At 37.0% G+C, this 26,909-nt stretch overlaps 1 protein-coding gene and 1 non-coding gene across 4 annotated transcripts; both read left to right on the forward strand.

Moving 5' to 3' along the window:
* The first annotated feature begins 2,453 nt into the window (after positions 1 to 2,453).
* Positions 2,454 to 17,166, forward strand: LOC112056587 (serine protease snake). Of its 3 annotated transcripts, none has more exons than XM_052890450.1 (9): positions 2,454 to 2,764; positions 4,488 to 4,575; positions 7,954 to 8,034; positions 9,836 to 9,954; positions 10,522 to 10,634; positions 12,315 to 12,506; positions 12,594 to 12,780; positions 13,623 to 13,690; positions 16,959 to 17,166. In XM_052890450.1, the coding sequence occupies exons 1-9, from the start codon at positions 2,701 to 2,703 to the stop codon at positions 17,133 to 17,135; spliced, it is 1,089 nt and encodes a 362-aa protein (XP_052746410.1). In that variant the 5' UTR covers positions 2,454 to 2,700; the 3' UTR covers positions 17,136 to 17,166. The 3 variants fall into 3 exon arrangements, with proteins under 3 accessions (XP_052746410.1, XP_052746408.1, XP_052746407.1); XM_052890448.1 differs by having other exon boundaries at positions 2,457 to 2,764; positions 9,839 to 9,954; positions 13,623 to 13,765; XM_052890447.1 differs by having other exon boundaries at positions 2,458 to 2,764; positions 13,623 to 13,765.
* A 2,455-nt stretch (positions 17,167 to 19,621) lies between these two features.
* Positions 19,622 to 19,694, forward strand: Trnav-uac (transfer RNA valine (anticodon UAC)). The gene has a single exon. It is a non-coding gene; the product is annotated as a tRNA-Val (tRNA).
* Positions 19,695 to 26,909: the final 7,215 nt, after the last annotated feature.

The raw sequence follows: 26,909 nt of genomic DNA on the forward strand, positions 1-26,909 counted from the left end.
TATTGTTTTAATTTATAATTGTATTTTTGTGTGCAATAAAGTATTTCTTCTTCATCTTCTTCTTCTTCTTCTTCAATTAAACTGAAAATGGTGGTCGAAATCTAAAATAAGATATTTTACAAGAATTTGCCATGGTAAAACTGTTTGGATTTATTTCTTTTAAACTCTTTCTTTCATATTTGAATGGATTACGTTTTATTTTATTTGACTTCTTTTTAACCGACTTCAAAAAAGGAGGAGGTTCTACGTTTATGTTTTTAGGTTATCGTTTTTTTATTTTATAATTTACATGTAGTATTATTAGATATTCTATATAATGTTTATGCTTTTAATCATCTCGGTATCCAGAAGCGGATTACCCGTAAGGCAAACTAGGCACGTGTCTAGGGGCGTGTAACTAAAAGGGGCGCGCGAGATCAGATTTATTAAATAAATAAAGAAAATAACATATCGACGACTAAGAACTAAATGCTGATCTATAATCTAAAGTTCTATATATTTATAATAGACCATCACCTGTCAACACACATAAAGGCCTATTTCCCAGAGCACAGAGGAATCTTGTATATCGATGTTCGTCCTACGTCATGTTTAATTCGCACATTAGCTTAAGGGTCCTTCTCAACTAAAGGTTAGGGTTTGATGATACAACGTCATTGTAATTACAAAAACAACTAGTTAAAATTTACAGTATTATGATGGCCATTTGTACCCTGACAAGGGCGCCGATAAATTAATTGCCTAGGGCGCTCTGGACCTGGATCCGCCACTGTCGGTATCCCATCGAGTCGTGACGCCACCTAAGGTTGCGCCATAATACCAGCGCTGCAGCAAACACTGTAGCATTATGCTGAGGCAGCAACCTTTTTAGCTGATGTAATATTGTATCTAGTGGTATATAAGTTAGATTAATAACAATTAAAAGAGACCGCACACCAGGGAACCAAGCTTTGCAGAGTCACCATTCAAGGTGTGCGGTCTCTTTCTAAAAATTTTATAACACTCACGTGTTATCGCCGTTTAGTGTTGGAAATAGTAGTCTATGTCGCTCGATCTCGTGTTGGTTTCAGTGTGCTCGTGGCGTTCGAGCCGTCCACATCTCTTGTTGTGTAATTCTTTATGGGTTACTTGGGGTAGTCGGGGAGAGTGACTTTAGTGGAAAAGGGGAGTGTTTGATATCAGTCAAAGGATCCTTTAACCCTACATACATCGTTCACAAGTGCGTCACTCCACTCAAAGACATTCTCTGCCATTCTAGGTTCTTATTTTGTTTACAGTTTGATTTGTTAATTAAGTTGTCCTGACAAATGTTGTGAATCATAACCTTTGTTCGACATTAGTTTTCTTATATTTGTGGACCTTTGAGTCCACTATAATACACGATAGTTCAAATTCTAAAAAAGATGTATAATATAAAAAAACCTGCAGAAAAATGTCGTGTGAAGTTAGCCTTTGAGTGCTGTGAATACATCAGTGGATGAGCAGTGGCGTAACTAGTCAGGGGCTAGTAAAGTGCCCACGACCCGCAAGGGGCCCTAGAATTCTTACCAGAAAATCTCAACTGAACTTTCGAAAACTTCTCCCATTGTCAAAATAAATATGACAGGTTGCAACCAGACTTTAATCATGGCATCTCTGTTGAGAGAAATTCGAAAGATTTATATTCTAACTCCTATTATAAATCTGAAGAGTTTGTTTGTTTGTTTGATTGAACGCGCTAATCTCAGGTACTACTGGTCCGATTTGAAAAATTCTTTCAGTGTTATATAGCCCATTTATCGAGGAAGGCTATAGGCTATATATTATCCCGGTATTTCTACGGGAACGGGAACCACGCGGGTAAAACCGCGCGGCGTCAGCTAGAAGTGCATAAAACCTAACCAGTGGGCATTTTAAACTTGCATAGCTTTTATCGCGGCGACTGAATCAAGTAATTCTATAACAAAAATAAACCTAACACACATTAACATTATTATATTTGGGCAAATCACTGGATTTCGCACCAAACACGCCTTAATACAAATACTTAAAATCCCGCTGAATGTCTCAAGACAGATTGCAGGAATATTAAGACTAAAGAAAAAAAAAATTACTCATGTCTTTCATTCATAATTCAAAATTCTTTATTTGAAAATTGTTAAATACAAATCTTGATATAATAAATGTTGGCATACAATTTGCTACAAAATAGCATGCAAATTTTAAAAATAATCTTATAACTAAATTACATTGTCTATAATACACTATAATGATTGAAATTTACTTAATGACTATGATATTTTTATAATTTATTATTATGTCCGTTATACGTTAATTTTTTTTTTTAATTATTATTTTTTAACGGTTGAATACATAATTATACTGTGTGTTTTCTCAATAAATAAATAAATACCACACGTATTTTATTTCCACCAAGGCCCATGGTCCTAGCTACGCCTCTGTAGATGAGTTACCGGTTTGATCGAACGGTACGCACGTCATTAAACTCGCTCCAAAGTTTTAAACACACAAATGATGTGTGAATAAAACTATTAACTGTGCAAGTGAATCGATTATTAAAAATAATATGTAAAAAGTAACAAAAATCGTGTATACTTTGTGCAAATAGTGTAAATAATCTTAAAGAAAATAACAGAGAAGAATGGAAACAGTGAAAAGTGGTCTATTTGTACATTAATTTTATTTATTAGAGTTAGTAGAATGAAGTGGTTTGCTCTGAACATCGTTTTCCTTGTAGCAGTTCAACATGGAAATTCCAAAAACGGTAAGTCACTATTAATATAAAAAAAAAAGTCGCTTTCCCTGTCCCTATAACCGACCCTATGTATGCTTAAATCTTTGAAACTACGCAATGGAATAGATGAGTGATTGAAGAGGAAGGTTTATATGTATAACTAGCGGACGCCCGCTACTTCGTTCGCGTGGAATTCCGTTTTTCAGAAATCCCGCGGGAATAATGGATTTTTCCGGGATGAAAAGACTACTTACGTAGTCATGTAATACATTTCATTTTCAAGTCACTAGCGGGCGCCCACGTGGAGTTTAGTTTCTCACAAATCCCGCGGGAACCATGGATTTTTCCGGGATGAAAAGTAGCCTATGTGTTTATCCAGAATAAAGTCTATTTCTATACCAAATTTCACCCAAATCGCTTCAGTAGCTGCAGCGTGAAAGAGGGACAAACATACTTACACACTTACACGTTTTCACACTTACACACAAACTTTATAATATTAGTGTAATAGTGTGACTAGGGACGCCCTTATGCCTCTTTGATCCGGCCCTTACAGTAGTATCTCTGTAAAAATGGAGTAACTTCTCCCGTTTTCCCGACATTTCCCTTCACTGCTCTGCTCCTATTGATCGTAGCGTGATGAAAAGTATACTATAACCTGCCCAGGAGTATTAACAATAATTGTACCAAGTTTCGTTAAAATCCGTCGAGTAGTTTTTGTTTCTACATCGACAGACAAAAATTTTACTGATTGCATTTTTGGCATCAGTATCGATCACTAATCACCCCTTGATAGTTATTTTGGAAATACATTTCATGTACAGAATTGACCTCTCTACAGATTTATTATAAGTATAGATAACATCCATTAAATAGTGGAGAAATACTGTTATTTTTGAGGTTTCTAATGTGGTGTCGTAAATAATTACATTTTTTCCGCTTAAATTGCAAGCGCAGGCTAAAAAATAATGTACTAAGTATGGTACACATTGTAAAGGTCTATAGAAAACTCCGCGGTGGTATATATCTATCTCTTATGAATATCCCACAACAACATTTTTTCGTCAATTACGTATGTCTGTTCCTCCTTTACACGCTGCGGATACTGAAGCGATTTGGCTGAAATTTTAAATGGAAATAGATTTTACTCTGGATTAACACATAGGCTACTATACATCCTGAAAAAATCCATGATTTCCGCGGGATTTGTGAGAAATTAAACTCCACGCGGGCGTCCGCTAGTGACTATATAAACGACCAAATAGCTTGGAAATTAAATGTATTACATGACTGACTACTTATGTAGTCAACACTCATATTCATATGTGCTCAAAACAACAAATCATCTTGTATCTTAATATTATAAAGCTGAAGAGTTTGTTTGATTGAACGCGCTAATCTCAGGAACTACTGGTTCGATTTGCGAAATTCTTTCAGTGTTAGATAGCCCATTTATCGAGGAAGGCTATAGGCTATATATCATTGCCATATTCTTACGGGAACGCGAACCACGCGGATAAAACCGCGCGGTGTCAGCTAGTATTTCATATGAGTTGTGTGATTTGCTGTATTACAGAGGTTGATCACTACAGACACACACAAGCAGCGGGTGTGTGTACACTTCCAATGTCAGTCTAACAAGTGTTGTGTGTGTTACAGAGGGCGAGGGCTGCGTGATCAGACAAACAGACTCAGCGGGTGTGTGTACACTGGGCTCCAAGTGTCAGTCTAACAAGTGTTGTGTGTGTTACAGAGGGCGAGGACTGCGTGATCAGACACACAGACTCAGCGGGTGTGTGTACACTGGGCTCCAAGTGTGTGGCTGCCTTGAATGATTACCAGTATGTGTAGTTTTAGCAGACTCAGACATGATAACAAATATAAGAAAACTAATGTCGAACAAAGGTTATGATTCGCAACATTTGTCAGGACAACTTAATTAACAAATCAAACTGTAACCAAAATCAGACCCTAGAATGGCAGAGAATGACCTTGAGTGGAGTCACGCACTTGTGAACGATGTGTGTAGGGTTACAGGATCCTTTGACTGATATCAAACACTCCCCTTTTCCACTCAAGTCTCTCTCCCCGCCTATCCCAAGTAACCCATAAAGAATTACACAACAAGAGATGTGGACGGCTCGAACGCCACGAGCACACTGAAGCCGTCCGTACCGCAAGTCGTTGCAACGCGGCGATAACATTAGTAATTGAACAATAATGTATACCTGTTAATATTTTATAGAGGTAAAGTACCTATGTGGCAGTAGCGAGGAGTCTAAACAACACGATTCCTAGCGGCTTACCTTTTAAAAATCCCTAATATTGGTACATATTGATTATTTTTTTAATCTATAATATAAAAATGAATCGCAAAATGTGTTGGTAAGCGCATAACTCAACAACGCCTGGACCAATTTGGCTAATTCTTTTTTTTAAATATTCGATGAAGTTCTTATGGCGAGAAAAATTCGAATATTTGCCGGAAAAACCATAAAAATAGCCCTTTTCTTTTTCCCATACAAATGTTTTTCTGGCTAAAACGTTGTCAATTTGAGCTTTATTGTTATTGTATAAAGTTCATATTAATAAAAATTAGAAAACGGAGTAAGGGTGGGGTAGGGTAGAGAAGGGTAGGGGTAGGGTATGGTAGGGTAGGGGTAAGGTAGGGTAGGGGTAGGGCAGGGTAGGGGTGAAAGTTTACATCGAGTTTCACGCGGATGAAGTCGCGGGCGTCCGCTAGTAATAAATAAATATACTTAAACAATACACATGACTATCTAGCCCCAAATTAAGCATACAGAGTAGCTTGTGTTATGGGTACCAAGATGGTTGATATTATAATATTCATATACAATTATATACTACATATAAATACTTATATAATGTATAAATACACACAGACACTGGAAAACACCCATGCTCATCACACAAATATTTTCCAGTTGTGGAAATCGAACCCACGACCGTGGATGCAGAAAGCAGGGTCACTACCCACTGCGCCACGCGGCCGTCGAATTTTTATTGTAATTTATTTTATACGCTCAAAATAGGTATATAATATTACCACAGTATTTCTACAATCTTTACAACTAACGTCTGCGCGCATGGCTAAAAACACATCGGGTTACCTATTACAAAATTTCAGCCTTCGCTACTGCTATGTATTATAGTCCTGTTACTTGTGAGTATCATAGGGTATTTTATTCCCGTATCCATATGGAAACGGGAATTACGTGTTGAAATCGCGTGGCGTGTGCTAGTCCGTGTGCTAGTCTATACTTATATCATCGATCGTAGATCGTTAGATGGGCCCCGATGCGTCGCGGAATTGTCATTGGTTTCACTAATACTTACGAATGAAAAGTAACATCATCATCATCATCATATCAGCCGATTGAGTCCACTGCAGGACATAGGCCTTTTGTAGGCACTTCCAAACATCACGATACTGAGCCACCTGCATCCAGTGAATCCCTGCGACTCGCTTGATGTCGTCAGTCCACCTGGTGGGGGGTCGGCCAACACTGCGCTTACTAGTGCGGGGTCGCCATTCCAGCACTTTGGGACCCCAACGTCCATCGGCTCTTCGCACTATGTGCCCCGCCCATTGCCACTTCAGCTTCGCAACTCGTTGAGCTATGTCGGTGACTTTGGTTCTTCTGCGGATCTCCTCATTTCTGATTCGATCGCGCAGAGATACTCCTAACATAGCTCGTTCCATCGCCCGCTGTGTGACTCTGAGCCTTCTTATGAGGCCCATAGTTAGCGACTTGGTCGCTAACTATGAAAAGTAACAACTTCCTCATTATTTGTGTTGTATTTTTGTACTTCCAAAATGATCACGAAGGCATTATTATTATTTTTTTTTTATTATTTACAAGTTAGCCCTTGATTGATGGTATTTACAAGTTAGCCCTTGACTGATGGTATTTACAAGTTAGCCCTTGACTGATGGTAAGTGATGATGTAGTCTAAGATGAAAGCGGGCTAACTTGTTGGGAGGAGGATGAAAATCCACACCCCTTTTTGGTTTCTACACAACATCGTACCGGAACGCTGGATTGCTTGGCGGTACGTCTTTGTCGGTAGGGTGGTAACTAGCCACGGCCGAAGCCAGCCGAACCAGCCAGACCTGGATCAATTAAGAAAATCTCAATCTGCCCAGCCGGGGATCGAACCCAGGACCTCAGTTTTGTAAATCCACCGCGCATACCACTGCGCCACGGAGGCCGTCAAAAATTATTATATATATTATATTATGGAACTAAACAAGAAAAAAACAGTATAATATTTTTTAAGTCACAGCATGCGCTTGTTGCATACTAAGTTAAAAAATTCTCGAATCACATTTATTTCGTATTTTTTTTATAATTTATGAACAAATTTTTAACTAACTCTACTCGTAAAAACGAAGGACTTTTCAAACAAACTTCCAACCCCTATATCTCGCCCTTCTTTATTTATTTTCAAAATAAAAAGTATACTATAACCATCTCCGTATTATGGTCTCAAATCCTGCCAAGTTTCATTTGAATTCATTCAGTAGTTTCAGCGTGATGCCCGGTAAATATACAGACAGCCAAAAAATCGAAAAAAATATTTTTTTTGCTTCAGTCGTCATCATCAACCCATATTCGGCTCACTGCTGAGCTCGAGTCTCCTCTCAGAATGAGAGGGGTTAGGCTAATAGTCCACCACGCTGGCCCAATGCGGATTGGCAGACTTCACACACGCAGAGAATTAAGAAAATTCTCTGGTATGCAGGTTTCCTCACGATGTTTTCCTTCACCGTTTGAGACACGTAATATTTAATTTCTTAAAATACACACAACTGAAAAGTTGGAGGCGCATGCCTCGGACCGGATTCGAACCCACACCCTCCGGAATCGGAGGCAGAGGTCACATCCACTGGGCTATACTTCGAGCCATTTACTATGGAGCGTTTTTAGCGATCTATGGCAGAGCCGCAAAATTGACCCTTTAAATCCCTGTAGCTCCGAAAGTAATGATCGCAGATACCCTGTCACTTTTACAAAATTACTTTACTATTAGCATACTCTTCATTTTTGTACAATTTAAAAAAACTTGACATCATCCCTATTAATTCGATCTGTATCTGTTTAGACAACTGTATTTTCGGTTCAACTTCCTTGCCGAGGTTTATACCTATGTCTGGTTATTGCAAGCTAGGCCATAATAAAAGCTATTATTTCCAGGAGGAACGGCATCCCTCCAACGTTATGTTCGGAGCAGCGGTTCCCATTCCTCGTCTGCTGCACTGACCTCACTGCGATCAAGTAAGTCATCAGCCAATCAAATCAAAATCAATCAAAAATCATTTATTTCAAATAGGCCCAGTTTACAAGCACTTTTGACACGTCAGTTGAGTATTTGTAAAGATTCTACCACCGGTTCGGAAGGCAGGTTCTGCTGAGAAGAAACCGGCAAGAAACTCAACAGTTGCTATTTTGAAAAAGTCATACAGCATTATAATTTACAATTGATAACAATTAAATTACAATTTCTTATAGTTTTATTTCCTGTGTGAAGGTGGAAGCTGATCCAATGGCCTCCAAGCACCTTTATCGTTAAGGAACTCATCAATAGTGTAGTAACCTCGACTAAGTAAATGTTTACTTGAGCGGGGACCTGTTGGATTTGGTAGATTGCAAGTGGTAGGACACAAGAGGAGAAGGCCAAAGAAGTGTGTGAAAAAGAAGTAGATGCAGAGTTATGTTGGAGAATGATAGCAACGAATATAGAATAGAATATGGATTATCGTATTTTGCCGACTCCACTTAAGTGGATTTAATCCTACTTAACAAGTTAGCCCGCTTACATCTTAGATTGCATCATCACTTACCATCAGGTGGAATTGTAGTCAAGGGCTAACTTGTAGAGAATAAAAAAAAAGTGGAATTAAGTAGGCATAACATGAAATTAATAAAAATTGAACCGACTTTAAACTCACAAAACTTATTATATTATTAGTAATTGATAGATTTTGTAAACTTTCTTGATTTGACATTTTAATTATGTTAATTTTAATTATTATTATAAATTCTCTTAGATTTAAGTAAGTATAGTTTAAGTTTAAGTTTTTAACCGGACTCTACAGTGCTGTGAATGCCTGTAAAGGGCCCTACTCACACATCTGCCGCAGGGGCAATCTAGGGTGCACGGCGGTTGTGGCGATATCGGGAGTATCTCTACACACTTGCCTGCCGTGCAGTGTTCCAGAATAAGCCGAGCTGAGCACACGTATTGAGAATGGCACCCATATTATCGACCACTCAAAACATTGGAGTAGCCTTGGCGCTTTCTGTGGTGCTACCTCAAAAAAAAGGAAAAGGAGATACTGGGTGAAGAAATGGCTACAGAAAAGAAGCGAGTTAAGCCACATGAATATTATAAAAGTACACATTTGATTCTACGCTGTTTGTACGTGCACTCCGTGTGACAGCTGCTGGCAAACTGGCTGAGAAATTGCCCCAATCGCGCTACACACGCACCGACGGCAGGGACGACTTAGGGATCAAGGATAGTCTCGCGCCCCTGCCGCCCTGCCGCAGGGCCATCCTCCCAAATTGCCCCGGCATGCCTACACACATCACAATTAAGGATGCAATTAAGGGTCATCCCCACTCCTACACCCTAGATTGCCCCTGGGGTAGATGTGTGAGTAGGGCCTTTAAAAGAATGCTGCTTTAAAGGCCCTACTTCTACCCTACTCGCTTCTTTTCTGTAGCCATTTCTTCACCCAGTATCTCCTTTTCCTTTTTTTTGAGGTAGCACCACAGAAAGCGCCAAGGCTACTCCAATGTTTTGAGTGGTCGATAATATGGGTGCCATTCTCAATACGTGTGCTCAGCTCGGCTTATTCTGGAACACTGCACGGCAGGCAAGTGTGTAGAGATACTCCCGATATCGCCACAACCGCCGTGCACCCTAGATTGCCCCTGCGGCAGATGTGTGAGTAGGGCCCTTTACTCTAAGAATTTTGTAACTCATTTATGTCTAATGTTTTCTGCTGTCATTGTAGGCATTTCTAATAAAATAAAATAAAATAAATTAATAAAATGAATTTTTCGCTTTCAGCAGTAAGAAAAAACATGTTGAGTCAGTGCAACTTGCAACCCTGACTGAGACCCGGCCAGTTGCAACGACCCCTAAGAACCCTAACCCTGTTTTGAGGACCAAAAGAGTAAGCGAGAAAAGTGAGTAAATCTTAGATAATATTATTGTTTCTACTGTCAGCATTGTAATTAATGTCCTCTGTCTTTATAATCCTAGAAAAAAAAAGTGTTCATTTGAATTTTTTTTAGGGTACCGCACCTCTAACGAAAAAACCCTTATAACTCTTATAGGATCACTTTGTTGTGCCTGTCTGTCAAGGCCCTTTTTCTCAGAAACGCGTACCAGGTATCTAGCTGAAATTTATATCAAACCAGTGGACGCCCGCGACTTCGTCCGCGTAGAATTCAGTTTTTCATGATTCTCGCTGGAACTATGGATTTTTCTGGGATGAAAAGTAACCTATGTGTTAATCCAGAGTAAAATCTATTTTCATTCCAAATTTCAGCTAAATCGGCGCAAAATTGACAAAGTTTCATACAAACTTTCATCCCTTATTTTATCCGCTTGGGGGTAGAATTGATCCTTTTTTAGCGGATGCCTACGTCATAACACCTACCTACATTTAAAAATCTAACCATTGTGAATGGATATACCGCCATTTGTCAGTAACTGTGCGCTAGTAACAAAATGTACTTGTCTGCATCCAGAGTGCGATGAATACAGCATGAGCAAGTCACAGACCATCTCGGCGTCAAAGTGCGAATACTACAATCTCCCTCCAGGAGGAGTACACTCCAAGCCGGGGGAATTTCCGCACATGGTAAGTGACATACCCTCAAGTTTTTGGAGGCTTTGGTCGTGGCTAGTTACCACTAGACCGAGAAAGATGTAACGCCAAGCGATTTAGCGTTCCGGTAAGTATCGTGTAGAAACCGAAAGGAGTGTGGATTTCACCCTACTTCTAAGCCCGCTTCCATCTTAGATTGCAACATCACTTACCATGAGGTGAGATTGTAGACAAATACACACACTAATACTTTAAATTAAAATAAACTAGTTTATATTAGAAATATTAACTTCATGTTGAGTTTTTAATAGTAATTTTAATTATAATTTTGTAAAGTAACAGGGTATCTGCAATCATTGCTTTCGGAGCTACAGGGATTTAAAGGGTCAGATTTGCGGCGCTGGCGCGGATCCCTGAAAAACGCCCCATACAAAATGGTACGAATTAATGACGTCATAGGCAATTTAACGATCGTTAGATTTGTATGCGCGTTCAAACAAAATTACTAATATCTTTGTTATTTGTGCGTTTATGCTTATAGTTCATTTATTAAAAAATGTCATATTTAATGTAAGGAAGCTAAAACTGTATGAATTTTCATCTAATTACGATATAATATTTTTAATAGATTTTGAAATTTTATAATCTCATTTATTTTGCAAATATCCAGACAATCTTTGCTTTATATGTATAAACTAGCGGACGCCCGCGACTTCGTCCGCGTGAAAGTCGATGTAAACTTTCAACTACCTCTACCCTACCCCTACCCTACCCTATCCCTACCCTTCCACTACCCTACCCCTACCCTACCCCTACCCTAGAAACCCCCTATAAACATAAGAGTAGACAAATATAATTAGAAAGCATCGAACTGCTAAGCTATCGGAAGTTACACGTGTTATTGTGAGTCAACCATAAAAGATAAACATATATATGCTGTTGTGTTTTTTTTTATATTTTTAAGGAGAACATTTCCGTCATACATGATTTCTATGTAGCCTTAACCATTAAGGATGTACACGCGACGGAAGCTTAAAAAATGTAGTAACTTCTCCCGTTTTCTCTACATTTCTCTTCACTGCTCTGCTCCTATTGATCGTAGCGGGATGAAAAGTATACTATAACCTGCCCAGGAGTATGTAGAATAATTGTACCAAGTTTCGTTAAAATCTGTCCAGTAGTTTTTGTTTCTATAAAGAACATACAGACAGACAGACAGACAGACAGACAGACAGACAGACAGACAGACAGACAGACAGACAGACAGACAGACAGACAGACAAAAATCTTATTGATTGCATTTTTGGCGTCAGTATCGATCACTAATCACCCCCTGATAGCTATTTTGGAAATATATTTCATATACAGAATTGACCTCTCTACAGATTTATTATAAGTATAGATTAGTTAACATTGACCCTATTCACCCGAATGTATCATAAAAATCAATATATTCAAACCTAGTCATCATCCCCATTACACAACAAGAGATGTTTTTTTTTTTTTTTAATTTATTTTACGGCCTTGGATACAAGTCCTTATAGGCCCAACAAGAGATGTGGACCATAGATGATACAATATATCTCTAACACGAGAGCGACGTCATATCCGTCACAGACTACTATTTCCTACACTATTAAAAACATGTAAATTTAAAGCAGCCAACGCGGCGATGACATATTTATATTTTAATCTATGTTTTTTGCTCAATAGGTCGCCGTGGGGTGGAGAGCTGTGAACAGACAGGTGCTGTTTCTCTGCGGAGGGACTCTCATCAGCTCACGCTTCGTGCTGACAGCAGCGCACTGCACGCATAGCAACCTGACGTTGAGGAACGCCAGCCCGCAGATGGTGCGGTTGGCTACCCTGAGTGTCGTCCCCGGCGCGCTCGCTGGCTCTACATACGTGAGAGATTCTCTTTTTTTTAGTCATCATCCCCATTAAAATTTTTTTGAACTTCTTATTTGTTTATTGTATGTAATTTCTGACCAGGTGTTAATTGAAGACATCTACAAGCACCCTGGATACAAGTCACCCTTCGCACGCCACAATATAGCACTGCTCAGGTTGAACGAAGACGTGGACTTCAGTGATATCATCCGCCCGGCGTGTCTATGGAGCAAGCCTGACTTACCGGGATACAAGGCTTTTACCACGGGTTGGAAGGTTCTAGAACCCAGTGAGTCATAGTAAACTGGTCCATAACCTGTTATAGCCGTGTTGGTCGCTTTTAAACGAGGCGCAGTGGTATGCGCGGTGGATTTACAAGACGGAGGTCCTGGGTTCGATCCCCGGCTAGGCGGACTGAGATTTTCTTAATTTGTCTAGCTCCGGCTGGTGGGAGGCTTCGGCCGTTTCTAGTTACCACCCTACCGGCAAAGACGTACCGTCAAGCGATTTAGCGCTCCGGTACGATGCCGTGTAGAAACCGAGAGGGGTGTGGATTTTCATCCTCCTCCTAACAAGTTAGCCCGCTTCCATCTTAGACTGCATCATCACTTACCATCAGATAAGATTGTAGTCAAGGGCTAACTTGTAAAGAATAAAAAAAAAACCCGTACATTAATTCGTCGTAATTCATCATTTGTACCTGAGAAATTCCATTCACTCGCGTACTCACCTGTACCGCTCAGAAATGACGGCATAGTGCTCAGAGTTATTTTCTGATATAGTAACCGCCTTCTATTCATGTTGGTTCATTTCACAGGTAATTTTTGTTCAAGGTAAGGAAGACAAAAACACGCGTCGAAATGAACCCCCCCCCCCCTTTTTTTTGGAGTCGGTTAAAAAATTGTTTCTTTATATGTTATTTTTTATTATTTACAAGTTAGCCCTTGACAATCTCACCTGATGGTATGTTATGATGCAATCTAAGATGGGAGCGGGCTGACTTGTTAAGAGAAGGATGAAAATCCACACCTATATTCGGTTTCTACACGTACCGGAATGCTAAACCGCTTGGCGGTCTTTGTCGGTAGGGTGTTAGCCTCTCACCAGTTAAAAGCTTTTCTCCATCAACAGATACTACAAGTTGGAGCATATTGAAGAAGACTTCACTGAGTGTTTTGGACTGCAGCGAGACTCTGAAGGTATCCCGTGGTGATATGCGGTTAGATGAGCTGGTTTGCGCTGGGGAACCGGGAGAGAGACAGTCCACGTGCCAGGTAACCTTTCTTCTTCTTCTTCTTCTTCTTCTTATAGATACTTGGTTACTGTATCACTGTTTGGGTGGGGGGGTGTAACTCTAAAACCTCTACGTTGCGTATCGATACTTTAGGATTTTTTTTTTCTGTATATTAGAAACAGATTTTTATTAATCTACCTTCTCATCCTAATTATTCAATAGGGATGATGACAGTTTTTTAAATTGTATATAAATTAAGAGTATACTAATAGCAAAGCAATTTTGTAAAAGTAACAGGGTATCTGCGATCATTACTTTCGGAGCTACAGGGATTTAAAGGGTCAGATTTGCGGCGCTGCCGCGGATCCCTGGAAAACGCTCCATACAAAATGGCACGATTTAGTGACGTCGTTGGCTCGCTGATCGTTAGGTTTGTATGGGCCTTCAAACAAAATTACTAATATATTTGTTATTTGTGCGTTTATGTTTATAGTTCATTTATTGAAAAATGACACATTTAATGTAAGGAAGCTAAAACTGTATGAATTTTCATCTAATTACGATGAAAAAAATTTAATAGATTTTGAAATTTTATAATCTTATTTATTTTGCAAATATCCAGACAATCTTTGCTTTTTATGTATAAATTAGTTAACATTGACCTTATTTACCCGAATGTATCATAAAAATCAATATATTCAAACCTAGTCATCATCCCCATTCTTCGTGAAATGGTATGTATTTTTGTTAGTCTACGTCAAAAGTTAGTTGTCAATTTACTTTAGTATTTGTACTGTTTGGTCGAAATTTCAAGTGGCGTCAAGAATTGTGAATTTTATAATTAAAAAATACATTAAAACGGTTAGTTAAAAATCTGAAATTTTTCAGAGGAGCTGGTTTAATAATTATGGATAAGAAATGAATGTTCTTTCCTCATTTTTTCTCGTTTTCCTTAGTTTTTAGAGCACGCTTTTTTATTGGTCAAATATGGCTTCGTATGCATTCAAGCTAGCTTTACTTTCTTTACAGATACGTATAAATTCTTCTTGCTTTTATGGATCATCTAAGCATAAGAACTTTATCCCTGGTAATGCCTTTTTGAGTGATGACGATCATTGTTGAGACTCCAAATCTAAATACCAAGCAAACGTTAAACCTAAATTCATTTTGGACTAAATGCATACGAAGAATATATGGCTGCGTATATTTTCTAATTATGACTTAAGTATTACTGTTTCGTCATCAACCCATATTCGGCTCACTGCTGAGCTCGAGTCTCCTCTCAGAATGAGAGGGGTTAGGCCAATAGTCCACCACGCTGGCCCAATGCGGATTGGCAGACTTCACACACGCAGATAATTAAGATAATTCTCTGGTATGCAGGTTTCCTCACGATGTTTTCCTTCACCGTTTGAGACACGTGATATTTAATTTCTTAAAATGCACACAACTGAAAAGTTGGAGGTGCATGCCCTGGACCGGATTGGAACCCACACCCTCCGTAATCGGAGGCAGAGGTCATATTCACTGGGCTATCACGGCTTCTATTAAATATATATTACTGTTTAAGGTACATAAAATATATTTTCATCAAAAAGTCATTTTTTTTTCATCTCCTTCATAATTCATGCAATAAGGGGTTAACAAAAAAATCGGTTGTCTGTCAAGTCGGTTTACTGACGATAGTTGAACGTGACGACGTCAGAAAATACTGATGGAATGGTTGCATTTTTCAAAAGAAAGAGCGAGATATACTTTATTTCTTGTAATAAAAGTTGGCAACCCTACAGCGAGGGAACGAAGCATGACGTCATCTTTTTCGAGTTTGCACCTGGCTTCATCGAATTATAAGATGTTGCCTCATTTTTATTTGGAATAAATAAATAAATAATAAATAAGCCGTTTATCCCATATTTACATTTACATTCCTAAATTACATTTCAAAAGTTGTTAGTAGTTTGTTAGCAAGTTTTCTTAAATTATGTTAGTAATATTAGTTTGTAAGTTCTTATTAAATATGGACCCCTGAAAGGGTAAAGGCCTCCTCCACCTTCTTCCACAACTCCCTGTCTTTGCCAGATTTCATCCATCCGTTTCTACCCTCCATTTTTATTTGAAAGTGTCTCCGTTATTTATTTTTTTTAAGAAATTAAACATCACGTGTCTCAAACGTGAAAGACAAACCTGAGGAAACCTGCTTTCAGAGAATTTTCTTAATGGGGATGATGACTAAGTTTGAATATATGGATTTTTATAGTAAATTCGGGTAAATAAGGTCAATGTTAACTAATTTATACATAAAAAGCAAAGATTGTCTGGATATTTGCAAAATAAATGAGATTATAAAATTTCAAAATCTATTAATAGTTATTTTCAAATCAAATCAAATCAAAAATCATTTATTTCAAGTAGGCTCAGTTTACAAGCACTTTTGACACGTCAGTTGACTATTTGTAAAGATTCTACCACCGGTTCGGAAGGCAGGTTCTGTTGAGAAGATACCGGCAAGAAACTCAACATTTGTTCAACAAGTGAGCAAAGGTTGAATTTGTCCGAGTGCCGAGATTGAAGGATTCTATAATTGAATCACGAGCGTAGCGAGCGATTCTAGGTTAGAATCCTGAGCGTAATGAGGGATTCAAAGGCACAAGAGACAAATACTTTGCTCTCGTGTAAAAAATACAAGATGTACCTTGTATTTTAAGTACCTTTTCAGGTATTTTTCTCTAGACTATGCCGGTAAAAAGTCCAATGCGCTGTCAATTACTCGTTTTAATTGAATCAGAGTTAAATTTCCACTCTTATATATATCACTCATTAGTTTAACTTATAAATTAAGTATTCACGGTAAGAAGAGTCGTGATAGCCCAGTGGATGACCCCTGCCTCCGATTCCGGAGGGTGTGGGTTCGAATCCGGTCCGGGGCATGCACCTCCAACTTTCCAGTTGTGTGCATTTTAAGAAATTAAATATCACGTGTCTCAAACGGTGAAGGAAAACATCGTGAGGAAACCAGAGAATTTTCTCAATTCTCTGCGTGTGTGAAGTCTGCCAATCCGCATTGGGCCAACGTGGTGGACTATCCTAACCCCTCTCATTCTGAGAGGAGACTCGAGCTCAGCAGTGAGCCGAATATGGGTTGATAATGATGATGATGGAACTTAAGTCCCGCATTTAAATTGCAGAAAGTTGGCTGCCTTACTTTATGATGGTGACGACATTGTTGTTCGCAGAGCAATCGCGGTTCACCGCTGCAGTTGGTGTCGCGCTCTGACAAGTGCATGTTCCACGTGCTGGGGGTGAAGGCATCGGAGACGTGGTGCAAGGACCAGAACCTGCCCGTGGTGTACACGAGGGTCTCCAGCTACTTGGACTGGATCGAGGGAATCGTTTGGCCCGGCGAATCGTGACGCGATACTAATAAATAATAATAATTAAAAAGCATTTTATTTCCTATATAAATCTTACAATAGGGATGATGACAGTTTGTTTAAATTGGGTTTTTGAAAAAAAAATTTTTTTGTGATAAATGGAAAGATTATATATTAGTTTTATGACAAAACTATTTTTTTTTTCTTTTTTTCGCAATAATTCAAAAGTTATTTCAAAATAAATAGTAGATTGTTATACAAGGGGCTAAAAAGACCCATTATATACGAGGTATTTTTAGGTTTTTACACTCTGCTTTTCACTACGATTGCGAGAAAATAAAATAGTTTAGTACAATATTCAATGATTTATTTTAATTGAAAACTAAATGTACAAAGTCTACAATTTTATACAGGTAACATAATTAATAACATAACAGGTAATATAAAGGTAACATAATTTCCGACTACTGTGAAGATGAATAATGAGTAGGTATGTAAGGTAAATGTGGGAGATAATAGTTTAAAAAACTCCTTTCGTAAGTGAATCCATTCGTTGTTGTTTTCTCCACCTTACCTAGGTAGGTATTTAAGTAAATGCGTCTCGACTTTGATGGTAACAGATTGAAAATTTCATCCATCTCCAAATTAGGATCACCATTCTCACTAGATGAAGACAACAATTACAATTAATGTTGAACAATATGCAAGTTACGGTCACAAATTTACAATGAATTTCTTAAAAAAATCAAGTGTGTATTATTCACGCCAATTGTTTTTTAATTTCTCGCTTTTTAATTTTATTTTTCTTTCACATCAGAATAAGGCAAAGGTATTAATTACACCGTACAGGATGTCCCATGTCTTCAAATCTCGCTCTATTCGCAACTCAATAAAAATTAAATAAAAAAATAAACGCATTCCACAGACAAGAACGCTGCATTTCATTCCAATTTAAAGTTTTTTATTTATTTTTCAAATCAATCAGGGCCCTACCTATAATGATTCTATTTTCGAATAAAACCTCCTCCGTTTTATGGTAGGCTAGTGTTTGGCTAGTACTCGTAACAGACAAGAATTAAAAAAACAAAATTACTTTAGCCCCTAGAGCCTAAAATGCTTGTTTAGCCCCGCTGTGGAGTGGTAATATGACAGTGTTTTTGAGCAAGAGTCAGTGTTACCAACTCTCCAAAATATTTATCCCTAAAGTTTGTGTCAAAAACCCCTAAAATCGCCTTAATTATTGAGTTCTCCCCCTAAAAAATATAAATTCATAATTATTTATAAATGATATGCTGTAATATGTTTCAAAAGTCTATATTTAATACAGAAAAACATTACGTCTTTATCTGAAGATTCATATTTTTTGAAATCATACATGTTGACAATGAATAAATTTAACAATTTTTATTATTCGATGAAAATTGCCGCCAGTTGCCTCAGAGTGGTTGTAGAATAACGTAAATAATTATATGTCGTTATAAGTCGCTAGGCCAAGAAAGAAATATTAAAATTATCATCAATTTAAAAATATTAAAGAGTCAAAAAATCCCTGAAAATACCCCTAAAAATTTCAGACCCCTAAAAAAATCCCATTTCACTTATTTGCCCCCTAAATCTGGGGGGAAAACCCCTAAGTTGGGAACCCTGTTAATAATGACAACAAAATTAAATAGATCAAAACACTGTGTTTATTATTTTTCTATCAACTGCAATGAGTGAAAACTAACATTATGACGTCACACGCGCTCGGATTTGTTCGGGAGTTGTCGTGTGTCTTCGGTACTGGATTCAAAAAAAAATTTTTTTCACTACTCTTGGCAAGAGTAGTGAAAAAAATTTTTTTTTGAATCCATTTGTCATTTTTCCATTGTCATTATTAAATATTTAAATTTATATTAATTTTTTTTTTATTCTTTACAAGTCAGCCCTTGACTACAATCACACCTGATGGTAAGTGATGATGCAGTCTAAGATGGAAGCGGGCTAACTTGTAAGGAGGAGGATGAAAATCCATCGGCATCGTACCGGAACGCTAAATCGCTTTGGCGGTACGTCTTAGCCGGTAGGATGGTAACTAGCCACGGCCGAAGCCTCCCACCAGCCAGACCTGGACAAATTAAGAAAATCTCAATCTGCCCAGCCGGGGATCGAACCCAGGACCTCCGTCTTGTAAATCCACCGCGCATACCACTGCGCCACGGAGGCCGTCAAAAACCATCATGATGCTTATCATCAGTTTACATTTGCTATTTTTAAGTATAATTTATTTATTTATTTAGGAAGACCAACCGCAGAACATTGTATCTTGTATATATATGTACATATTGATTACATACGTTGTGCCCAAAGGTGAATGTTCAACTTATTACGGATCTTCACCAAATCTAATCGGTACCCATGACGCTTTAGTAACAGCGAATTCAGCATAACTCACTTTAAATCCATTTTGTGCCACCAATCACCAATTACGAATTTCATTAGAACATACAATAACTCGTTTAACATTTTCGTCGCTGCATTCAGTCGGTTCCGTGGTGTAGTGGTTATCACATCTGCTTTACACGCAGAAGGCCGCCAGTTCGATCCTGGCCGGAATCATAATTTTTTTCTTTTTTTTTTTACTCTTTGTACTAGTATCGTTCCCCACGGTTTTACTTAAATTTCTGCGTATAATAAATATATGCGTTTAAAATAAATAGCTTTTTTATAAATTTTTAATAACCTATTGTATTTATTGTATTTTAGTTTTATTTAAAAAAAGGAGTAATAAATAAATTAGAGAATAAAATAAATTTACTATTTTTAGTAAGCTATCCAACAGAAAGATTCACTTTTTTTTTATTTTTGCTTACCTACTTAAAAACATTTCAAAAGCTCGAAAATTTAGTTTTTTTACTTCCTATTTGTGTATCACTAGTCATACCCCGCGGCTTTAAAAAAACAATAAATTCTAACCCAGTGGAAATTACCTCTTTCTTCGATTCGGAGGGAGTAGGTTCGAATCCGGTCCAGGGCATGCATCTCAAACTTTTCTGACAAGTGCATTTCATGAAATTCAATTTCACGTGTCTCAAAAGCTGAAGGGAAAACATCGTGAGGAAAACTGCATACCTACGTGTTTATAGTTTGTCAATCTACATTGGGCCAGCGTGGTGGGTTCTTGGCCTAACCCCTCTCATTCTAAAAGCAGATTCGTGCTCAACAGTGAGCCGAATATTGCTTATGATGGTGAAATAATTTTAATTAATCACTCCACTTACTTAATACATTGCCTTACACACAGCTTTGCCTTGTATCAACATTATTTGAGGGGCCCAAATGAAGGGTAAAGATTTTTCACAAAATAAACAAAAATGCTCGCTTAAAATAAATATGCCTGTGACTTAATCTATGTATTAATTCGTATTATTTTTATTCCCATAACTTTGCTAAGATTGATACGGTGACTTGGAAATTGAAACAGCGCCATCTAGTGGCACTACTGCACAACTATTTAAATTCCTTAGAAATTTGCATTTACGTTTACGCGATCGTCACAGTATGAAAACATTGAAAACTCCCACCAGGTCACAGGCGGACGGATGGGCGAATATTATAATGAGCGGAGTTTTAAAAAGCAGCGCTATCTATTGAGCAATTAGTGAACTTCTTGCTACGTGAACTCAACATCAACACGTTAACATAGTTCACGCATAATATAATAGATGGCGCATTTTAATTTAATTAATATTATATTTTCTATAAAGTGATTCTCATGTGTGGTTTCGTGCCTAAAGCGGGCCTTAAAAATATGTTATTACTAATTTTACTTAGTTCACAAACTTTTGTAATAGTTTTGGTATAATTGAATGTAATATTTTTAGTCCAAGTAATATTTAAGCTAAGTTGACAAGCGCCATCTGTTTTTATACGTGTGAACTATGTCGAAATAATTTGGATAACAAAGGTGACGAACTTACTGAAGACGTTTAACAGTTAGTAAATAGATGGTGCTAATTATATAAAAGTTGTATTGTTGGATAATAATTTTTATTTATTAAATAAAATTATTACTTTTCTTTTCATTAGCCCGATCAATTTAATACCTAAAATATATTATGTAAGGCTACTTAATTCCTATGAAGTTAAAATTGGTAGAATCGTTTAAAACATAATTATGAAATAAAATTCAAAATTCAGTGTTTATTTGTACTGAGATTTTAGAAGTACGAGCCATTAGGAGCTATCTTAGACCATTAATAACTGGACGCGGTTCGCACCCAAATTCACCAACAAAAAAGTCTGTCATTTTTTGAGGGGGACGAGGTAAACTCACACATCGAAAACATTTAACACCATTAAATATATTCTGTGTCCATACACTACACACAACTATAAATTTGACTCGCAAATCGCAATATTATATTTGAATATAAATATTATATTTGAAATTTTACACTAAAAATGGAAAAATAATGAAAATTTTAATAAAAAAAAATACAACCGACTTCAAAACCTAAAAACGTACCCACTAAACTAAAAAGCGAAAAATAACATCATAATATGTTCTACCTGCTGATCAGTATGAAGGCGGTGCTAAGCCGGTGATGTATTAATTCAAGCCATGTGAGAATATCTTATAGATTTAGATTTTTCAGACCGTGTTGTTTCATGTGGTCTTGTCAGAAATGGCTTAAATTAAGACAACACCGGCTAAGCACCGCCTTCATACTGATCAGCAGGTAGAACATATTATGATGTTATTTTTCGCTTTTTAGTTTAGTGGGTACGTTTTTAGGTTTTGAAGTCGGTTGTATTTTTTTTTATTAAAATTTTCATTATTTTTCCATTTTTAGTGTAAAATTTCATCTCAAAAGAATACATCAGACCTCTAAAGACAGTCACAACCCATCTTGGTACAAAATTCTCAACAATACAAATTAATCAAGGCCAAACACAAGGTAGTTACTGTAAACTGTTAAGGAGTTCCCTTAATTGTCCTTGGTCTTCATCATCAAACCCTTAAATGACAGTCACAGCCTATCTATGTGGAAAGTTCTCATTAATACAAATTAATCAAGCCCAAACACAAGGTAACTACCGTAAACCGTAAGGGATTCCCTTAATTGACCTTGGTCTTCATCATCAGACCCCTAATAACAGACACAACTCATCTAGGTAGAAAGTTCTCAGCAATACGAATTAATCAAGGCCAAACACAAGGTAGTTACTGTAAACTGTTAAGGAGTTCCCTAAATTCTCCTTGGTCTTCATCACCAAACCCTTAAATGACAGTCACAGCCTATCTATGTGGAAAGTTCTCATTAATACAAATTAATCAAGCCCAAACACAAGGTAACTGCTGTAAATCGCCGAGGAGTTCCCTCGTCTGTTTTATGGCTCCATCATCAGATCGATTCCAAACCTTTATGAAATTGTAGTGCTTAAAAGTACTAAATGGAAAAGTTTACGAACATACTAGACACCCATATAATTTTCGAAAGTTCCCCTCAATTTCTCCAGGATTCCATCATCAGATCTTGACATGATGGCAATGGGACCAAATGGGGACTATACCGTTTCAAACAAAAAAAGAATTTTTGAAATTGGTCCAGGCGTCTTTGAGTAATCGGTGTACATACATAAAAAAAAAAAAAAAAAAAAAAAAAAAAAAAATACCGACCGAATTGAGAACCTCCTCCTTTATGAAGTCGGTTAAAAACGGCTTTCAGTAGATGGGAAGAGATTCAAATATACGCTACGGTATCATATTCTGGGGAAATTCATTTGACCGTGATAAAGTTTTCAAGGCACAAAAGAAGTGTATTAGATCAATATGGCATTTAAGTCCTACAGTTTCGTGTAAACCATATTTTGAAAAATTTAAAATTATGACCTGCCCATGCCTGTATATTTATGAGGTACTAGTGTTTATGAAAACTAATAGTCAATTGTTTGAATATTCAGATAGTAAACGCAGAAAAAATAAAATCTGTTACACATGGCATAAAACATCTTTATATAATAATAGAATATTTCACATGGCGCCTAAATTGTACAATAAACTGCCTCCAGAGTTAGCCGACAGAAACTTGAGTGCTGCCGGATTTAAGAATAAGATCAAAGAATTTTTGCTCAAGAAATGTTATTATTCTATTAAAGATTATTTAATTGACATTTTTGGAGTTTATTGGAGTTTATTGGAGTTTACTCCTTAAGAATCGATTTTTTATATATAAGGCGCCCGGTATGAGAAAAATCCGAGGGGTAAAACCAACTGAACTAACGAAAAAGTGTCACGTTTTTAGTGCGCAACTTTCTAATTTATTTTAATGATTATATCATTGTAAGAGTAAAATATATAATGTGAAGTATATTATAAAGTCTATTAGTTATTTTACAATTCTATACATTTAGTCTTCTTTAACATAAGTATTACTAAAGCCCTACTCGATGTGCACTGTTTACCAACAAAAAAAAGTGTGTATGTTAAAAAAACAAAAAGTTAGCTTGAAGCACGTCTCAATACTCGCGCCTTATAAGTGAAAGGTGCGCAACCGAGGTGCAGCAGGCCGCGGCGTGCGCACCCGCCTACAGCGTGCACATGGGTGCGATGTGCAAGTTGTTGGCGGCACAGCGCACGGTGAAAGGTGCGCAAAATAGGTTGCGCACAAAAAACGTAACGCATGTCATTTCATAACTTATTGGAGTTTACTCCTTAACAATCGATTTTTCATTTATACCCCTCGGTACGTTTTTTGTGCGCAACCTATTCTGCGCACCTTTCACCGTACGTAGCCGCCATAGCGTGCACATGCCTAGCGCGTCCGCACGCACGTGCACGCTGTTGGCGGGCGCGCACGCAGCGCTGCACCTCGGTTGCGCACCTTTCACTTTTCAGGCGTTGCTATTGAAAAGAGTAAACTCCATTCGTGCGACGGAGCTGACACACTTTTTTTTTAATAAACTTTGACGTAATTTATTGACAATTTATTTAGAGAATAAGACATTTGAAGATATATAAATAAATATAGTGCGCTTATGATATTGTAAAAAACGAATTTAATATTGTATTTATTTTGACTAGTGATTTTTAGATAGTGTTTTAAGAAATTTGCATGCCAGTATATGGCGAATTGTATAATGTACCTACTTCAACATTTATTGTATACCAGCTAATGTACCTATACAATTGCAAATAAATACATTGAATTGAATTGAATTGAAATAAAGTTACTTTCGCTTTGATGGACTTTTGCTTGCTGGTATAGCTGACAAAAGTGTTTTTTCCAAGCAAGTGACATGATAAATATTTTTTATGTACCTACAAATAATACTATTCTTGTTCATGGAAGTTAAAGAGTTGTTTTAAAATTTAATCATGACTAAAAGAAAATCTTTAGTAAAGATGTTTTTTTCTTCCTCAATACATAATACATAGAAAATAATAAGCCGACTAGTCGGTAACTAGTCGGCGCATCACTAATAATGATTGATGATAAAGTTTTATTGATTTTTTTTATTAAGAATATCTATAGTCAATTTAGTCATTCCGTAGAATTCTGACAATTAAATTTCCGTTTCCGGTGTTTCTATATGTAAAACAGTTCCCATAAAAAAAGATGACAAGTTGGACTAAAACGAAACTTATTCTTTCGATTCTAATAATGAATTTTACACAGGTCTAAGATTCAATTAAATTATAAATAAATATAACATTATCTTAATTTTAACTAACACAATTTACAAAATATTAAATTCGATAGAAAAAAATATCATCAACTAGTCAGACCAGGGTAGACAGCAGATTTCACAAACCTTTATGATAAAATGTGGTATTATTTGCGATGTTATTTTCGACTATATACAATTTTATTTCAATTTAATTTATGTTCTAATGCAATTTCCATAGCTTTATAAACACCAATAATTGTTGTCTTTATCCTTTAGAGGCACCTGACAGCTGTTATTTGTTAACACTAGAATCGCCGCCATCACAGTTTTGGAATGAAAAATTCTTTTAATGTTTGGAAGCTATAGGCCATATATTTCATTTCCTTATTCCAGATTAAGACAACGGAAACTATGCGGGTGATACTGCGAGGTTCTGCTAATAGAATGGTTCTAGGTACATTACCTAGAACCACCGTTGGGCTACTTTTGTCCCACCTGTATCTATAACTATAATTCGATATTAAATTATCAACATAAATATATAATAAATTCATCATAGATAACTTAGCAGTACTACAGAGTATCACTGTTATTCGTTTACCCCTTAACACTGCGAGTTCAACCCAATCGAGTTGGGCCTAGCAGGTTAAGGGTCATGTGGCGAGGACCACCACCACCAAATTGACCACTTAATTGCCAATGTTAACGATACTTCTATTATTGAGGATGACTATGATGATAATGATATTGATAATGATGCTAATTAATAAATAAAACTTTCTATAATCACTTATGATGTTTATATTTTCCTAAAACAGCAAAATAAATTTATTGTTATTATACTTCAAAGTGTGGATTATTTAGATTTTGCTTATTTAAAGTACTAAATAATTCTGTAATCAATTTAGGTAAAATCAATTTTTTTTTTTTATTTATTCTTTACAAGTTAGCCCTTGACTACAATCTCACCTGATGGTAAGTGATGATGCAGTCTAAGATGGAAGCGGGCTAACTTGGAGGAGGAGGATGAAAATCCACACCCCTTTTGGTTTCTACACGGCATCGTACCGGAACGCTAAATCGCTTGGCGGTACGTCTTAGCCGGTAGGGTGGTAACTAGCCACGACCGAAGCCTCCCACCAGCCAGACCTGGACAAATTAAGAAAATCTCAATCTGCCCAGCCGGGGATCGAACCCAGGACCTCCGTCTTGGATATCCACCGCGCATACCACTGCGCCACGGAGGCCGTCAAAATATTTTTATATTAAGAATGATTTTTAGTTTGGTTTGATGAAACAAACAGCAGAAAAAAGGTTTGTTGCAACTGAAATTTCAAAAGTGACTGACAAATGGAACCGGAAATAGAAATGTCAGAATTCTACGGAATTAAAAAACAGACTATAATTTATTATCATGGCATTGTCATGGCATTGTCATGGCATGGCATGACGCACAAATGGAGTTTACTCTTTCAGATCGACTGTCTAAATAGTGTATGTTGTCCCGCAGCATACACTATGTACGTCTTTATACCCACGCCTGAAAAGTGAAAGGTGCGCAACCGAGGTTCAGCATGCCGCGGCGTGCGCGCACAAAAAACGTAACGCTGTCATTCGTTCATGGAATTTTACTGCCCATATTTTTTCAACAAATGACTATTAAATAAATTAATTAATTATACAATTAAAAAAACCCGACTGCATAAAGTATAAAAAAACTGAAAAGAAAAAAACAAGCTCGGTCCAGAAGTGTAGAAAGTAATTAGAAAACAGTCCGGACCTATTAAATAATGTAGAAGAAAATCATTCTATCCAATATCTAAGGTCCTGACTGTTTTCTAATTGCTTTCTACACTTCTGGACCGAGCTTGTTTTTTTTCTTTTCAGTTTTTTTATACTTTATGCAGTCGGGTTTTTTTATTTGTTTAATTAATTTATTTATTTCACACTTTTTAGTTACGATAGATCGTTAATTTCGAATTTATTTATTACGTTTATTACAAAGTACGATAAATACGTCCAACCGAGATTAAGCAAATATTCAAAAAATTCTACGGAACGCTCGGTGGGCGAATCCGACTCGCACTTAGCAGATTTTTATAAGCAATATATTTAATTTAGTATATTTTATAACTTCACTTCACAAACCTGCTCGCACCC

The sequence above is a fragment of the Bicyclus anynana genome, chromosome 27, assembly GCF_947172395.1.
Source record: "Bicyclus anynana chromosome 27, ilBicAnyn1.1, whole genome shotgun sequence".
Classification (NCBI taxonomy): Eukaryota; Metazoa; Arthropoda; class Insecta; order Lepidoptera; family Nymphalidae; genus Bicyclus; species Bicyclus anynana.

What these genes read in the sequence shown, in the direction of transcription:
- LOC112056587 (XM_052890447.1), top strand. Translation starts at nt 2,701, where the DNA reads ATGAAGTGGTTTGCTCTGAACATCGTTTTCCTTGTAGCAGTTCAACAT. An exon ending in CAAAAGAGTAAGCGAGAAAA is followed by an intron (nt 9,955 to 10,521) that starts GTGAGTAAATCT and finishes GTCTGCATCCAG; the next exon opens with AGTGCGATGAATACAGCATG. An exon ending in AGAGACAGTCCACGTGCCAG is followed by an intron (nt 13,766 to 16,958) that starts GTAACCTTTCTT and finishes TGTTGTTCGCAG; the next exon opens with AGCAATCGCGGTTCACCGCT.